The 18,709-nt window shown below is 37.9% G+C and overlaps 1 protein-coding gene across 5 annotated transcripts in view; it reads right to left on the bottom strand.

Annotated features, from left to right (window-relative positions):
* MAPK4 (mitogen-activated protein kinase 4) overlaps positions 1-18,709 on the bottom strand; it is a 204,265-nt gene that overhangs the window by 9,195 nt on the left and 176,361 nt on the right. For all 5 annotated transcript variants that reach the window (XM_074279374.1, XM_074279378.1, XM_074279375.1 and 2 more), the window contains 2 exons: positions 12,204-12,348; positions 5,657-5,818 (listed from right to left, as the gene is read on the bottom strand). In XM_074279374.1, coding sequence (XP_074135475.1) covers positions 5,657-5,818; positions 12,204-12,348 — 307 coding nt within the window. The remainder of the gene's footprint in view (positions 1-5,656; positions 5,819-12,203; positions 12,349-18,709) is intronic.

Below are 18,709 nucleotides of genomic sequence, written 5' to 3'. Positions count from 1 at the left end.
TCTCTATTTAATAAATTATTAAATATTCTCTAATTCTATCTTGCTCAGTTTTTCTGGCATTACACTCCTCTCCTCTCCTGTTGTCACTTCTCTTCTCAAATCCTCTTGTCTCCTCTTTTCTTCTTTTCCCTCCTCTCCACTTTTTTCCTCCTTTTCTTCTTCCTTTTCTCCTCTCCTTTCCTTCTCGTTCTCCTTTCCTCCTCTTCTTCTTTCTTCTTTTTTTTCCTTTCTTCTTTCCCTCTTATATCTTCTTTTCTTCCCTTCTTTCCTTCTATGGAAAGCATCAGTGGTACCCTGATTCTGTTTGTTGCTCCCAGCACAAAGGGACTTGCTCCAGGTTGTGTTGGAGAGTATGCTGCAGGTCACCAGGGTCAAGTTTGGCCCCCAGGCAATAATGTTCCTGTAATTGTAACTTCCTCATTCACCTCTTTCTGAAAAGGCCACTTAAAGCATCATATAGCTAATCATATTACAACTTAAGAGGAAAAGCAGGAATGGATGTGTACCCAATCCCAAGTTTGTCTTCCCTCCAAGAGTCTTTGAGGAGGCAGCAAAGTTAAGAAGGGGTGACTCAGCAGGGAGCCATTAACCTGCCACTCAGTGCTATTCTAGATCTTTTTTGCTGAAAGTATTCATCAATCATTCAGGGAATCAATGGATTCAGAAAGTTGCTGGCTTTCTCCAGAGATTTCAGAGCCAAGGTATAACCCAATACTCTGGGATTGAAGGACACATAGTAGAGGGCAGGCAAAGGGCCATGATGGGATAATGTCCTTACTACAAACCAGACATCTCCAGGTCTCAGGGCTACCCAGCTTCAGTGACAACACCTGAAATTTCGACAGAACTAAAAAGTACTTCCACATCCATTATCTCATTTGACTAGCAATATACAGGGAAGGGATTATCATTTCTGATTTGCAGAAAATGGACTTGAGATATGGAGAGAGATGATTTGCCAAAGTATCAAGATGGGCACAGTATCAATGTATAGAGGAGGAGTGAGAGCATGGAGGCCCTGGCCCAGTTCTACCCCTCACACCTTGGGTAAAGTATTGAATTTCTATGTGCCAGTTAGTCTCTTCATTTGCCACATGGGGATAATAATGCCTATGTCACCTAATTCTTTTTGTTCTTGTTGAGTTATTTCAATCCTGTGTAATTCTTCATGACCCCATCTGGGGTTTTCTTGGTAAAAATACTAGGATGGTTTTCCATTTCCTTCTCCAGCTCATTTTACAGATAAGGAAACTGAGGCAAACCCAGGAGTTTGAGGCTGGATTTGAATTTAGCTCTTCCCAACTTCAGGCCAGGTGCTCTATCCCCTGCACCACCTAACTGTCTCTAAGATAAAAGGTTAAGAGGACATAAAATTCTACATTCAAAACTGGAAAGGACCTGAGAGGGAATCCTATCCAACACTCTCATTTTATAGATGAGGAAACTGAAGTATAGAAAAGTCAAGTTACAGAAGGTCACATAGCTACTATATGAGACAGGATTTGAATTCAGGTCTTCCTGACTTCAGGCCTGGTGTTCCTACTGTCAACTAATTCTGTGCAGATAAAATGAAATTTTCTTTTTGGACTGGATGTCAAGATGAGGAAACTTCTATTAATGCAGATCCACACTCCTGAAGCCTATACTCTTAGAGAACTGGTTGCTTGGGACACTGAGAAGTTAGTAATTTGCCAAGTGTCACACAGCCAATATGGGTCAAAGAGAGATTCAGATGTTCTGGACTAAAAAATCTGCCATCTTGTTTTTTAGTGCCCCCAGGCAACTCTAAAAGACACTAGAGAAGATGCAAAGCTTCCATGATAGAGATGTTTCTTTATTGGGAATTTCCTATTGTCTGGTCAAAAAAAATCTATCCCATTTTATTCTTAAACTTATAGGAAATGAAGATTATAAATGTACAATGACTTTACAAAACCAAAAGTACAATACAAAAATAAAGCATTATCATCATCATTATTATTATTAGCAACAACAACAACAACAACAGAAACTCAGAAATGGACAGCCCCCTGGATCTCCAACCTCTACTCATCCTTCTGTGATAGCTGATCAATCAGCCTTCACTTGAATTCAAGGGGAGCCTTCTGAACAGCATTAAATATTAAAACTTTTTCCTTATACTGAGCCCCAGTAATTTTTTACCCACTGCTCCCATTTTGGCCCTCTGCAAATGCAGGGAACAAGACTCTGAGCTTATAAATGTTCCAGCTTCCTGCTCTGCCCTTCCCCCAACTCTTATCCCCAGTAAATATCCCTTGTTCCTTCAATCCACCCTCATTTACCATGGTTTCCAGACCTCATTGTTGTGGACATGCTCCAGTTTAATTTTCTTAATGCCCCTTTATCCCAAAGCATTGAAGCAGATTGGGGTCATTTTTCAAACTCTGAGGCAGGAGGGGATTTTCACTAGAGGCAGCACTGCTGTTTCTGGCAATATGAGGTGTGAGCCTGGTTGTTTTTAATAAGCATTTGCCAGCTAAGGCAGATTAACAACAGGTGGCAACCCATGCAAAAGGACCTCTTCTAAAGGTAAGAAAAATAATAATAATTCACCTTTGCTATTATTGAGTCATATTTAACTCTTTTTGACTTTTCTTCCAAAGACACTGGAGTGGTCATTTCCTTCTGTAATTCATTCTACAGATGAAGAAACTGAGGCAAAGCATGTTAAGCAACTTGCCTAGGGTCACAAAGCTACTAAGTGTCTGAAACTAGATTTAAACTCAGGTCTTCCTGACCCCAGGCCTGGAGTTCTATCCTCTGTGCAACCTAGTTGATATGATTCACCTTTATCTAGTGCTTTAATGTTTGTGAAACATTTTCCTTACAGAAGTCCTGGGAGTAAGTAGTACTATCATTATTATTCCTTTTTTTAAAATTAGTAATGAAGGCAAAGTGAAATTTGGGGAGGGGTCTTTAGACCTTAGAGGTCCTGGGGCAATTACCCCTTTGATTGAGGGTCTTCCATTCTGTCAGGGACCATCCCCAGTTATCCTTGCCACCAGACTCTAGTCTAGACACTAGACTTGCCACTGAAGAATAGAGTGAGGTTGATAATTTCACACAGTTTTCCTTTACTTAAATCCAGTTCACTTGCAAGTCAAGACATCACCCCCTGATGTCATCATTATTCCTCTTCAAAAATGAAGGCTGTATAACAGTAAACAACACCTCTTTGAATATTGTTAATCCTCCTCTAGCATCAGGATTGAGTTCACTCCCCTTCACCACAGAATATTCAAAGACCATCCACAATCTCTTAACTACTTTTAAAACTTTCCTTTTTTTCCCTTACATGAAGCACCTGATTTTGTAGACTGGCTCATTTGTTATTCCCTGAACATGCCACGAGTTTTTCCACCTCTGGACTTGGCTCACACTATTCCCTTTATTTGGCTCTTTCCACTCCACTCATGCAAATCTTGTTCATCTCTCAATGTTACTACCTCTTCTGGGATGTCTTCTTCAACCTTTCTTCAGTCATTGGGAAAAAGAAGAAATTAATGAAAAAAGGAAGAAAGAAAATATTTTTAAGCACCTACTATGTGCTAAATATTTTACAAATATCATTTCATTTGATTCTTACAAGAACCCTGGGAGGTGCATGCTACTATCCTCATTTTACAGTGGAGGAAACTGAGGCAAATGGAGTTTAAGTAATTTGTCCAGGATCATATGGCTTGTAAGTGACTGAGGCCAGATTTGAATTCAGGTTTTCCAGACTCAAGAACCATTGCTATAACCACTATGGCCAATTGGCCTCCAACACAAATCACTTATCACTTATTTGGGCCATTTCTTTTAATTATTCTTTTCATGTACATGTCCTCTCTCCCCAGTTAGGATAGAAGGTTCCTGAGATCAGAAACTATATTATACAAGTAGGGACTATCTTTTATATTTTCTAACACAGCATTCCACATAAAAGTATTCAATGTGCAATGATAGGGAACGGAAAACTGGCTTGCATTTGTTGATTACTTTAAGGTTTGCATAGAACTTTCCTCATAACAACTCTGTGAATGGTTTTTGTTATTGTTTGTTGTTGTCATTTTGCATATAGAGAAGATTTCAGAGGGATTAAGTGACTTGTCCTACATCAATTGAAGAGCCGGACATAGACCCAGATCCATCAACTTTATCTATGAAGATAATGAAGGTGATGGTGACAGCTTTCTGCCTGGTACCAATACTGATTTTCCTGGTATAGCCTTGAGGACTCAAACTCAAACTCAAACTAAGTGAGTTGTGGAATCCTATGGATTTTGGGGTCAGCAACTCTCTTTCTACATTGGAATCACAAGCACAAGGAAATCCTCTATGGATATAGCTTTCTCTGTTTCTTTATAGGGTGATAAAATCAATACAAAGATAGAACTATGGCACTATGGAAGATAAACACCTTTACTTGGTATCCTCATTTAGCTGTGGCTCACATAGGTTTTATTTGAGAAATGGGAAATCTGAGGTAGAAAATATTTAAGATCCACTAGTGAGTTTCTGAACTTGAATGATGAACAAAGACTTTCAGTTCTAGATCATGGCTTCAGGAAGCATCCATCTCAGAAGGCAAGAGGAGGGAAATTTTCAAGCTGGAAAAGACCTTAAAGATCATTTTGTTCAATCACTTCATTTTACAGGTAAGTGTCAAAGACATGAAATGATTTGCCCAACATCACATTGTTTGTGTATGGCAAAGCTGGGCCTCAAAGTCAAATCTATTGACTTTACATAGATATAGCCCTGGCCATGGTACTGAAGATAGTGGGAAGGAGCAGGAGAGGGCCTGATCTCCTTCAAAAATCTCCCTTGGAGACTGAAGTTGAGAAGATGGTTGTCAAAAATGATTCTTTGAGAAAACTAAATGTTAAACATATAATACCTCATTAATTACTTTGGGGAATTTTCCAGCTAAATTAAATTAAAACATTCCTAAACAATTGTTTCACTTGGAAAGGCTTACACGAATGGGTAAACATGAATGCACAGCAGGCAAGACCAAAGGAGTAATTAAGCAACCACATAATAATAGAAAGGAACACAATACAGAAAGGGCACAAAACTCTGATTGATGGCTAATTGTAACTCCAGAGAACTCATGGTAAACTAAAGAGGTAGTAGCCCATAGATGGGAAATGAAGTATGCATTGATTCATTCTTCTTATCTATATTTCTTTGGTTCTAAATTGTGTGTGTGTGTGTGTGTGTGTGTGTGTGTGTGTGTGTGTGTGTGTGTACGTTCATTAGAAAGTGACAGTAGTATAGAAAAGGAATATGATAAAACTGGAATTCTTATTTTTTGAAATTAGATTTATTAAACACATATATCTTTTTTTTTTTTCTTTTTTTCTTTTCTGAGGCTGGGGTTAAGTGACTTGCCCAGGGTCACACAGCTAGGAAGTGTTAAGTGTCTGAGACCAGATTTGAACTCTGGTCCTCCTGAATTCAAGGCTGGTACTCTATCCACTGTGCCACCTAGCTGCCCCAACAAATAGATTTTGGATGAAAAACTTCCTCAAATCCTTACATACTACTCTAGTCTTTAAAATGAACCATGTCTCCATGTGGCTATTCAGAAAGAACCAATTACCCAGATCTCCTAGAGATAAGAAAGCTTTTGTTAAAGCTCAGCTACCTTCACTGTTGACTTCTGGGAGCAGCTTTCTCAGTGGCTTTTTCACTTCCCAGGTGCTGTTGATGAAGGAGGGCATCACTCTGAGCAACTCATCTTTGTCTTCTTCCCGGATTACAGGAATAGTCTCCAGGATAAGTTGCATCTGTTCCAACTCGTGACTCCCTAAGGAAGGAAATGTCAGAGAAGTTACATCTGCCAAAAAATCCCTGGGACTAAAGGTGAAGTTTTGGGATCCCTAGGAATGGTACCATTGTATAGTAGAGAAGCATAAGTGGAGGTCAGGAGCTTTGGGTTCTAATATTGCCTCTGCTCCCAACTTGGGGCAAATCATGTGTCCTCTCAGAACCTCTGTATCATATTAAATAAAGGAGGTAGACCAGCTAATCCCTAGTTTTCTTTCAGCAATGCTTGGCACAGTGGAAAGAATGCCCAACTTTGAGTTAGAGGATACAGGCTCTGCCACTTCTACCTTGGTGACCTTACAAGAGTCACTTATACTCTGAGTCTTAGATGTAAAGTATTTTCTGACTAACTGGCTTTCTAAGGCCCCCTCTAGCTCTAAACCTATGATCCTATTACTCTAAGTTACCAGCTGGATTTTGGCCAAAGACTGTGTTACAAGAAACACAGCTTAAGTTTCCAAATGTTTAGCCTCATGTCTCTCTATTTTCTTAGTGCCATGATGGAAAGAGTGCTAATATAAGACCAAATGTGACCCTTGTTCATGGTATAAGTAGGTGATTTTTGTCTGATAAACTCTTATCTGGAGTGGAAGAAAATTAAGAAAGAGTCCATTCAGTGATTAAGATGCATTTTTGCCAAGTGAACTAACATCACTTTAAAAAAAATATGTTAATGTTTAATGTCACATAGATATTGCCTTGGAATTAATGCTTTACTGTTCCCCAGAAGAGGGGCTTGGTGACAAAAGTGGTCAAATCTGTAGGGCAATGGTCAGGATCAGAAAAATGCAAACACAGAGAGACACAGTTTGGAAAATGCAGGTGTTAGGCCAACTAGTCTTCTTCCCATTTCAAATTTCCCATCTTTGCTAATTCTGTTTTTCCTACCTGCAAGAGTCTCCTCAGTTCTTTGTAGTTGATAGTGCTTCCTCCATGAAGCCTTTGTGGCTTAGTCCAAAGCCTCCCTCCCTTCAAAAATGGCTAACAATGTGAACTAAATGAGATGCATAAAGTTAGAGACATCTCCATTCCAAATGTCTATATAGACTATCTATGTCTGACTTGCAGCATTCTAAGTTTGCGTTGGTCTGATCAGGGACAGTTATACACAGTGGAACTTGACTCTGACACAGTAATGTCATTTTGGTCATCTTTGAGCACAAAGGACAACAACCAAAGTGGACAACAATTCAACCTAGCACCTGGCCAAACAAAATCTTATACTATACTTGAATCCTTTTGGATACTGGGTCATTTTGAAAAGTTAGTGTGGATGATTTATTAAAGTGTGGATGGCACAGTTCTTCGAGGCAAGCCTACATCAAAAGCCAAAAGGATTAGGGATCTTTAAAAAAAAAAAAAAAAAAAAAAAAAGGAAAATGAGCTTTTTTTCCCCATTTTATAACAGCTTCTAGCAGTGCTCTACTTTTGTCCATCTAGTGTCTATAGATATAGGATGTAAGTTACATAGAAGTGGCAAGAATATGAAGATTAAGAGGGAGGAATTCCTTAGAAGGTAGGGAGCTCACTGGTTCACATGAAGGTCTCTTTTAGTGATACTCCAGGCAACTTGGTAAGGAGACCTGATGCTTTCAGAATGAAGTATCAATGATCAGAGCTTTAAGAGCCTCCCAGGTACCTTGACTCAGGGAGCCACATCCCAGGTCCCTCTGTCTCCCCCATCAGACTTCTCAAGATAAAGGCACTAGTATCTTTTGATTCATTTTTCCTTTGAGTTAAATAATGAAAAACTAGGGATTATCTAAATGTTTTGTTTAAGTGGAAGGAGGCTTTCACTACAAGTCCGTTAGCTCCAGTCCCAGTTCTGTTCCTAAACTTCGGTGACCCCTAATTTCTTTATTTGGAAAATAAAGGGTTTCAGTGGGGTGTGAGCGAGGTGAGCTCTAAGAGCCCTCTAAACTCAGATTTCAGGAGGCTATGGTTCTGTTCTTTAAAGGATCCTAAAAATCTTTTCCAGAACCAACAGTCTATTATTTTATTCTTGGTTAATTCCATGACAAAAAACAAAAATAAGTATGTATTCCAAAGTTACAAAAATTGTAAAGTAACTCATTTTTTGCATCAAGCCACTTTACAAAAGTAAAATCTAAATGCATAAAAAACTTAGGAAATATGGTAAAGATTATGTGAAAAATGGGAAACAAATTGTGAGAGTGCCAATGTTATCAAGCATACAAATGGAAAACAGTGCTTCCTACTTGGTCATTATACATTCCATAACAAATCTGAAAATTACTTAAAACTATTTACAATTAGGATTCTGTACGTAGTATATGCTTCATCCAAATAAGAATGAACAAGTTTAACTCCAGTTAGGACTCATATTTTGATGTACACAAAAAACTGCTTAAGTTAAAACATCCAATGAAGTCTGAGATTAGTGTAAGTCATTTAACCTTAAACACTAATTTCCTTAACTGTTAATTGGGGATAAAATCCTTGACTTAGCTACTTCACAGGTTGAAAATGTTTATTGAAGTGTTACAGCACGCATATGGTATGCATATCGAAGTACTATAGTTCCATGACTATAAGGAATTATTATCATTATTTTTTGTTCAGAACAATAGTCCTGATTCTATACAAATGTAAACTTTGTATTCTATCAGGTGGGAAAGTAAATAAGTGAATAAGAGTGGGCTCCCTCTTGAGCCAAGGTTCCCCCACAGAGCTCTCACAGGCTGCTCACAAAGGGCCTGTGTTTCTCAAACATTAAGATAAGGTATCATTTGACCTTCACTGCTTAATATGCTGGATTTCATCATTGTACCCAAGCTCAGACAGCAGCTCCGGTATGCCCTGCTGCTGGATATACCAGAGATGGATTGGATCCTGTGCAAACAAATTTATCTCTGCCATCCCTGAGGGCCTCCACTCTGTCACCAAGTGGGGCCATTTCCCATGGTGAGAGCTGGTCAGCTTTCCTGAAGTCAGTCCAGTTTTGGGAGGCCCTGGGCATCACAAACATCTTCCACATCATTAACTGACTTTGGACCAGGTTATGTGGAAGACACAAAGTTGGAGCTTGAAGGACAATTATCCAGAGACAGCCCCTTTCAACCCTCATTCCCTTACAAGAATTCTATTTTGCTTCCTCTCTTAACATATTCTTTGAACATTCTCTTTCCAGTCTTGGTTTTTTTGGCCTAAAATGTTTTTCCCTTTCTTCTTGTGGGTCTAAATCCAACCAATCCTTCAAGTTTCAGTTTAAATCTGGCCTCCGTGAAGTTTTTTCTGTCCTCTCTGATCTATCCTTCCTTCAACCTCTAAGAACATTTATTTGTTACTCCTCATGGCAACCAGTATATGCCAACTAGAGCAATAGGATTTTAGAGCTAGAAGGGACCTTAAATATCAATTAGTTCAACTAATTGATATGAGGTACTTGAGGGACCCAGAAGGTCACTTGCCCAAGGTCATACATGTAATAAACATGAGATGTAGGATTCCAAAAGGGATTTCCTGACTCTGGGGCCACAGTCCTTTCTCCCATATTAGGCTATCTCCTTCATATTATTGTTTATCTTTCTATGTATATGTCTTGTAAATTAGGCTATAAGCTCCTGTAGGGAGATATTTTAGCTTTTTAAAAGTATTCTTGATCAAGGGGGCAGAAAGCGATAGCATACCACCCATCAGCCCCTATTCCTAAGTCTATTCTCTATATTTCTCTAGGAACTCACAGGCTGATGCTCCTATGGATAGGACCTGTATTCAGCTGTAGCAGACATCAGAATTATAGTTGAGAGACCAGGAAAAAATAATAATCACAAGATACTTGGAGTTGTTAAGGCACTGAATGCACATGATCCCACTGGATCTCATTAAGTGGGCACATAGTCATTACTCAGCCTCGGAGGTGGATAGAGAGCTGGCATTGAAACAGGAATACTGGGTTTCAGGTCCCACATCTGATATGTACTGTTTAAATTCATGTTTGGCCCTAGGCAAGCCACTTAATCTCTCAGTGGTCTATGGTCAACTCTCTAGCACAATAAACTGCGGAAAATGTGCCAACCTACAGTGGTAGAAGGAATTCCTCAAAGAAACCACAGTCTAAGTCTTATCCCTATTTTCATTTAACAATTATACAATTAAGAAGTAACAAAGGCAAGATTTGAACCCAGGATTTTCCTGACTCTAAATCCATCACTATACTCCCTGATTCAACATTTATAGGGCTGAATAACCAAATGTGCTAAGTCATGGCAAACATCTCATTTTCCCTCATTTTTTAGCAACATGGACTTTCTTTTTCTCATGGACTTACTTCTCTGTATTGTAACCATCTGTGATTTGTTATTTTACTTATTGATGCTTGTGCCTTATCTCCTTAAGTAGAATGTAACTTCCATAAGGACAGGGAATCTGTCTTATTCCAACTTAATATCTTCTCAACACATAGCACAGTGTCCTGTACTTAATAAAAATTGACTGACTCAACAAATAAACAAACAAATGTGTAAATATTTGGATTGGATATGTTCCATGGTTGTAAAAGGATATAGTCTCTCTAAAGATCCTTTATCCCATCTTTGGAATCTTTCTTACTCCTCCCAATGTAGAGGTAACTACTTTTGGCTTAGAGCTCTCCAGTATGATAGATACACTGGCCAAAATGGTCTTACTTGAAGGTATATATACAAGATGTGCTGAATGCTCCCAGGTATATTCTAATCTCTTCTCTCAAAATTTGTCTTTTTGTCTTATTTTAAATTTTATATTATTTACAAAAGTTTATTTGTTAATTTTAGAAAACTTAAATTAAGATTTAGTCTGATAAAATTAATGTCTCTTATGATTGATTATTTAATACATATTGCACTTCAAAATAAATGTAAATTCTCTAAGTGTACATATTAAAGGAATGTTGTTCTAGGAGTAGGGATTCTTAGGGACATAACATCTGAGACTTTAGACAATTCTTGACCATGGTCCTTTATGTCAAGGACAGGTTTATTTGAAATTTTTATGGGGACACAGATACATTACAATTTCCCTCTCACCATTTCAAAGAAAAAATAAATTTATATAAATGTGCTTTTGAAACCTACTCCCATCCATTTGGATCACTAGACTGCCAAGAAATCCACCATTCTTTTTAAGTCCTAATTCGGGCACACACAGACAAGACTTGCTACAAGTTCTTTGGATCATTGAACTTCTAAGTGACATGCCTGTCTCTATTTTTCCCCTTTCTTCCTATTATCATGCGCTGATACTGCTTTTTATTCTTCATTTTTTTTATAACAGATCTGGTCGCACAGCTCTTCTGTTTAAAAGTCTTCTGAGCTCCCTATTACTTATTTAGCAAAGTTTGAACTCTTTTGCTTGGTGTTCAAGGCTCTCCACAAATTGGCACAACCTTCCCTGTCCTACCTTAGTGTGTATTCTTTTCCTCCATGCACTTTATATCTCAGTCAAATAAAAATGCTTTCTTCTCTCAAATATATACTGAGCTTTTTCAGTCTTCAAGTCTTTTCTGTCACTCTTTCCTATAACTGGAAAGCTTCCTTTTCCCCTCTTTGCCTACTGAATTTCTATCTATCTCTTAGTATCCAATTCAAATCTTTCCTTTCACATGAAGATTTCCCATTTCATGTCCCTGCCTTATTGAATAATAATCTTTCTTTGGGACTTAATATGGCACTATGCCATATATATATATATACCATATATTATTTTTGCATATGGCGTATATATATATATATATATATATATATATATTATATAATATATAGATCTCTTATTTGGGTGGGCATGGGCACATATGATATATGTGTATATATAGCATAGGATTTTTAATATATTTATATAATTTGTATATACATATCATATGTTATATATACACAAAACATCCCATATAAATGAATATAAATACACACACACACACACACACACACACACACACACACACATACACATGGGCTACATATTTCTTGAGGATCAGCTATGGTTCCAGGCCTATGGTGTAGGAAAAACATTATTTGAAGTGATTAGATGTGGGTTTAAACTCTGCTCTGACACTTATGAGACAAAGGACCATGGCTCACCTTTCTGAGCCTTTTAGAAAAAAAGAAATAGTAAGAAATAATGTTTTTGCTTTCTATCTCTCACAGATAGTGGTGAGAAATATATTTTTGTAAAACTTAAAGCATGATATAAATGTACATTATTAATTGTTATTTATTGATCTCAGCCAATCTGACTATGTTGTGGATAGCCAGATATAAGTCATAGATAAGTCAAATGAAGGTGGGATAAGCCCTCATTTCCATTGAATTATTCCATTTTATTAGATGAAATATGATAAGAAAAGGAACAAAGAAAAGGCAGGAACCCACCAGCAAAGAGCATCTTCCCTGTGAGCATTTCAGCCAAGATGCAGCCAGCTGCCCACATATCTATGGCCTTGGTGTAGTTGTTGGGAGAGAGAAGCAAGCGTGGAGATCGATACCATTTTGTGACCAGCCCTTCTGAAAGATAACCCTGGAAGAGAAAAAGACAAAAACACCAGACCAACAGGTAAGTAATGCCTTCCGAGATACACTTATTTCCAAACTTCTAATGGTCCAGTCTCACAGAGGAGACCTGTGTCTTTTTTGGAGAACTTGTCTTTTTTGTCTCTTCCTGTTTATACTGGCAGGAACCTGGAAGTATTTGGTGGATCGTGGCTCAGATCTGTTGTCAGTCACAGTGCTAGGTGAAGCCAAATATTTGATAGAATTTGGAGGTAGGTTAAAAAGTCTCTAAGCCTAAGGAACATAGCAGTCACAAAACACATACATTTATATCAAAAATAGAATGTATTTAATTTAATTTTAGTACATGGTGATCTGATTGGCAAATTTCAGTTATAGCTAAAATTTCAATTAGAGAATTCAAAAGTATTAGCTGGATAGAAAAATTGATGGCCGGAGTTTGTTTCCTTAAAGGATTTTAAAGAAATTATAAAAGAGAATAGAAATAGTTGCAAGGGAGAACCTTGAAGAGCTATCAACCAGAATTGGCAGTGAGACATAGTAGAGTATTGAACTTGCAGTCGTGGTTGGCAGAATGAGTCAATTTGGAAAGAAAGCAGGTAATGGAGCACTGAATCAGTTGTGCACAAAGCCGGAGAAGGGACATAAAAGTTAAGGCTGTTCCAGGATACTTTGGCTCAAAAAATTTCCCTATTGCATAGAGACCTCTGGTTAAATAAAAACTCCAAGGGAAGAGTAACACACTAACCCACCATCAATCACTGCTGATTTACAAACTAGGTTACTGGAGGTCTCATGGGCAGCTAGGTAGCTAGTGCACAGAGTGCTGGGTCTGGAGTCAGGAAGATTCCTCTTCATGAGTTCACATCTGACCTTAGACACTAACTTGCTGTGTGATTTAGTAAAGTCCTGTAATCCTGTTTGCCTTAATTTCCTCATCTGTAAAATGAGCTAGAAAAGCAAACAGAAAACTACACATGTATCTTCACTCAAAAAAATACAGGGTCATGAAAAGTCTGAAATGACTGAATAACAATAAATGGGTCTCATGGCATCATCAGCTAAAATCAGAATCTAAACAAATGTTAGCTATTCTTATTATGCAGAAAGAATATTTCCTATGTTATAGCATATTACAGATTGCAAAGTCTTGATGTGCATGATGTCATTGATAGGTTTGGCCACGTCACTCTTTGCACAAACCTTTAAAAGCTTCATTCATGAAGTTGAGTATTTCTGACTTTAGGCCCAATATTCCATATGTAAGATGGCACCATCTATCTGCCTTACATTTCCCTCCAACCACTCTATAATTAAGTTAAATTGGTCTGTCTTCCAGACATGTCCTTTATTCTCACTTCTGGGTCTTGGTTCATGCCTCCATGCCCACTCTATCTTTTTCACCTGTTGAATTTCTACCCATTCTTTAGAGCCCAATTCAAAAGTTACCTCTCTCATGAAGCATTCCCTAATTCTCTCTATTGGTTAGAACCTTCCTCTCGAGACATTACATAATACTTTATTTTGCTCCTCTTTAGATACATGTTGGGCAATTAGGTGGTACAGTGTACAGAGTGCTAGGACTGGAATTAAGAAGACTCATCTTCATGAGTTCAAATCTGAACTCAGAAACTTCCTATTTGTGTGACTGGGCAAATCACTTAACCCTGTTTGCCTTATTTCCTCATGTGTAAAATGAGCTGGAGAATGAAATGGCAAAGCACTGCAGTTTCCTTGCCAAGAAAACCCCAAATAGGATCATGAAGATTTGGACATGACTGAACAATAACAACAACAAATATTTCTTATGTAATATAATTATCATTTGTGGCTGACCCTCCTGTTAGGTTAAGTTCCACGAAGGTCTTAAAAAAGTTTGTTGAATGAATAATTGAATGGAAAAATTAAATTAAAACATAATTCTTTAATATCTAGCTAAAAATCACCTCTGAATTCTTTCTTGATTTCTATAGTCAGAAGTGATCCCTCCTATCTCTGAATTCCCAAAGTACTTTGTACCCTCATAGACTTTATCATCAATACTCTAGTATAATTATTAATTTAGATGTGTGTATATAAGCTCCTTGAAGGCAGGGACAATATTCGAAAATGACAGATTGGATTTATATGAAATTGACCAAACAGTTAACCCAGATGATCTCATTTTTAGACATTCTCTCTAAATGGCAATATTGCTGAATTAGACTAGAGGCAGGTGAGCATATCTTATTTGGAGAGCAAATCATCTTAGGGAAGTTTTTGGTTTTTTTTAATAATTAAATTATTACACAGCTGGTGTCAGTCTAATAAAACAATGGCTGTGAAAATGCTTTAAAAAAGCATAAAACACTAATCACATACAAGACCTTATTAATGCTTAGATCAAAATTGGTTGAACTCTCTATATAATATACCAGTTCTGACCAAGGAGAACAACTGGTTTCAGATATAATAAATGCCCAGGGAAATAAGTGAGGGAACCATATAAAGATAAATATGAGAGTAATATTGGGGAGTAAATCTGCTCCTTTTTCTTGGGTTTTTCTGGATTAAATAAATCTTTAAAATACTAGCTCAGGGCAAGACATCAAAAATTGTTAGGAAGGCTTACAGATGGCTATAGGTAGGGGTTCAGAGATCACCCTCCAGCAGCCCATCTGCCGGAGTCTGCAGCATAATGGGTATTCCAGCTTCATCTGGATTACTTAAAGATCCAATACATTCAAATGTTTTGGGGGCAGAAAGTAGTCTTTTCCTACCCCCAACCTGAACAGGAGGCCCCATAGGCTAACACTGCTCCCAAGCTGGTGGCGCCAGGGCCCTGGCTCATCCATCAAGCATAAACAGGGGATACAAGCTGGGCATTGTCTGAATGTAGGGCATGAGAGGACAGGCAGAGGCAAGCTCCAAGTATACCGGGTATGGGCACTGTTCTGAGAGGACCACAAAGCCGCTTACCTCAGCAGATGACCCAAACATCCGTAGTGACTGAAAATGAAGTGAGGGAAAGAGGGGACACAGGGGAGGGGGAGAGCTGGGAAGCTTTCCCCCATTATTCTGCCTCTTCTTCTAGCACTGCCTTGACGTCACTCCTGGCAGAGAAGGAGCTCTAGGTCTGAGTAGGGAGCCTGGAAAAGTTGGGCTTGGTTTCTCTTCTGTAGGTCCCATTCATTGAGGCCTCCAGGCCTCGCTTATTTGACAAGATTCAGGTAAAAACTGAATACATAGGATGTTAAAGTCATTGAGGAGCAAAAGTGACTGGGAAATAAGTTGTAATAGTTGCCCTAAGAAAGATGGAATTAGTTACAAGGAATGAATTAAAAGGAAAACTATGGTTAAAGCTATATTATTATTTTTTTGCTGAGGCAATTGGGGTTAAGTGGGTTAAGTGACTTGCCCAAGGTCACATAGCTGGGAAGTGTTAAGTTTCTGAGACCAGATTTGAGCTCGGGTCCTCCTGACTTCAGCGCTGGTGCTCTATCCACTGCGCCACCTAGCTGCCCCACAAGCTATATTATTTTTGATGAAGGAAGTTGCCTCTTATTACAGAATTCAGAATGCTTTGGGAGAATTCTTTCTGAAATACATGGACTTCTCTGAATTTCCTTCTTCTCTCCCTCCCTCATTCTCTTCCTTCCTTCCTTCCTTCCTCCCTCCCTTTTCTCCTTTCTTCCTTTTTCTTCCTCTCCTTTCTTCCTCCCTCCCTTCCTTCTTTTCTTCCTTTTCCTTTCTCTTTAACTTCCTTATTTCCTTCCTAGGAAGCTCCATAGGAGCTAAGATGGATTTGAAATTATAGGACTTGAGTTTAAATTTTAGCTACTTATGGGATCTTGGACAAGTCACTTTATGACTTTGAATCTCAGTTTCTCCAACTATAAAATGGAGTTGGAATCTATGAGCTTATGATCCCTTATTTCCTTGGACATATAGCCTCAGGTTGCTCCTTTGAAATATAATCCCCTTTCTCCTCAAGACTTCTTTTAAAGTTGACATGATCTGTAAATACAAGAGATGCTTGTATCATTTGGTCTACACTTTTTACTCATTCCTCTTGCTTTCAAAGGTTTTGATCATGGTTTAGGAGAAGAACCGAGGATTTTACAGTTAGGGCTGGAAGAGTTCTTAATTAAGCAGTTGTCTAGAATCCAACTTAGTTGATTCTGCAGAGATTCAACTATAGAGTGTTGAGCAAAACAGCTGGGTTTTGGGTTTTTCCAGGGAGAAGTAAAAAACTAAGTAAATAGACAAAAGAATTCAATGTGGGCAGATTCAGATTTGAGTGCTGATCCTGGGCAAGTTGTTTCATCTCGCTGAAGCCCAGCTTTCCAGTCTGCAAAATGGAAAGATTATATATGGCCTCTTAAGATTCCTTCTGTTTCTAAATCCAGGAATGCCTTTTTGTGTCAATAAGGACAGCACAAAGCAAATAAAACAACAAGCCTCCATACTTTATTATTTCTGACTTAAAGGGCACCGAATTAAACACATTTCCATGAAGATATGCAAAGAGGGAAGCTGACATAAAAAACTTGATTTGCCCAGCCTCCTCTTTTATTCCTCTGTTAATCACTCCCCACACATTCTTATTTATGTTGCTTAAATTAACATGGACCATAAAACAATAAATACAGCGAAATCAGCTTATCAGAGAGTTTTTATAAACTCCCTATGCTGAAAAAGTTCTGGTTGGCCAGAAAAGTCTTGTCCTCCCCTCTCCCCTCTCCTGGGGGAAGAACTTCTGGGAAAGAGACTGTTGATTGATAAGCTCTGTCACTGATTGAATTAGGAATAACCTTCATTTCCAACCATATGCAGTCTGGGAAGATGGAGAAAGGAGAAGAGGCAGCATACAAATGTCCCCTCAGAGACAGAACAAAGGTAGGCAATAGGGACTTTGAATTATTTAAAGGGGGTGGTAGAGAGGAAAGGGTAAATTTGAAATATTACTATTATAGAAATGAATTAATACTCTTTTTCCATTTACTTAGTCTTTCTGGATCTTTCCAGCTGTTAATGCCTCTTTCTCCATCTAACATGTATTTATTTTGTACATACTATTAAAAAATTACATGTACTTTCCTCCCCTAGAATTTAAGCTTCTTATTGCCAGGAATTGTTTTTATTTTTGTTTTCCTATCTCTAGGACCTAGTACAGAACCTGACATATAGTAGATATTTAATAAAGAATTAGTGAAAAGATATTGATAAAAAACTCCTCCTAGAGGAAGCTAGACCCTTTATAAAACCCCAGTAAAAAGCTAAAAGGTACCAGATGGAACAATGCTCAAGTCCTTTTACCTCTGCTGACCTCTTATTTTTTTTTTTTTAATCTCTGTAGATTCTGTGATTCCTTTGCTATCCCTCCAATAACAAGACTCCATCTTCCTACTTGGGACGTTTTTACTGGTAATCCCCAATACCTAGAACTTTCTCCCTCAACTGTACAGATTGACTTTCCTGGATGCCTTTTAGGTGTAAACCAAAATCCCACTTTCTATATAAAACTTTTCCTGATCCCTCTTAATCTGAATTGCTTTCTTCTATTTGCCTCTGACTCATGATGTGTGTGTAATGCATGTATGTATATGTATATTTCTATGTCTGCATCTATATCTAAATCTACCTATGATCCCGTGTGTGTATAGTTTTTTGCTTATCATCTTATCTATTAGACTATAACCTTTTTGAGAGCAGGAATCATTTTTTTGATTTGTTTTGGTTTGTTTTTTGTTCTTTTGTTTCTTCGTATCAATACTTTGCATAGTAGTTGGCACACAGGAGGTGGTTAATAAATGCTTATTTACTTACTGGCAAGACCAAGTAGTAAAACTAATATATTTTTTCATTTTATCTATCTATATACAAGAAAAAGAGAATGAATGCTAAAAGACTAAAAAATTCAAGGTATCTATTATAGAAAACAACTAAGTTTGAAACTAATTTGAAGAGAGATAATGTCTGAGTCCCTGAGGGTTATCTGTAGTCGTCCTAATCCATATCTGTCCACTGGATCCAGATGGCTCCAGAGGGGAAAATAAAGCAGGTGACATTGCACAGCCCTCTCTCATTTAAATCCAATTCACTTGCATGTTATAGTATCACTTCCCTGATGTCATGGTCTTTTTCCAGAATGAAGGAAAACCAACAACAGCCTCTGATTCCCTGAAAATCATGATCAAACAAAATATTTAAATAAATAAAATCATTAAACAAACAAACACACACACAAATCAAGAACAACAACAACTACAAAACTACATAAAACTATTTGAACCAGAGAACAATCTGAAAAAGAGGAAGAATTCACTGGTTGCTGGTTTAAAAGAAATCCCAAATTGAAAAAACCCTCAGGAATATTGTAGCTAAAA

This window comes from Sminthopsis crassicaudata, chromosome 1 (genome assembly GCF_048593235.1).
Source record: "Sminthopsis crassicaudata isolate SCR6 chromosome 1, ASM4859323v1, whole genome shotgun sequence".
NCBI classification, from domain to species: Eukaryota; Metazoa; Chordata; class Mammalia; order Dasyuromorphia; family Dasyuridae; genus Sminthopsis; species Sminthopsis crassicaudata.
Note: the sequence above shows the minus strand (reverse complement) of the source record. Positions and strands in the feature narration are given on the sequence as shown.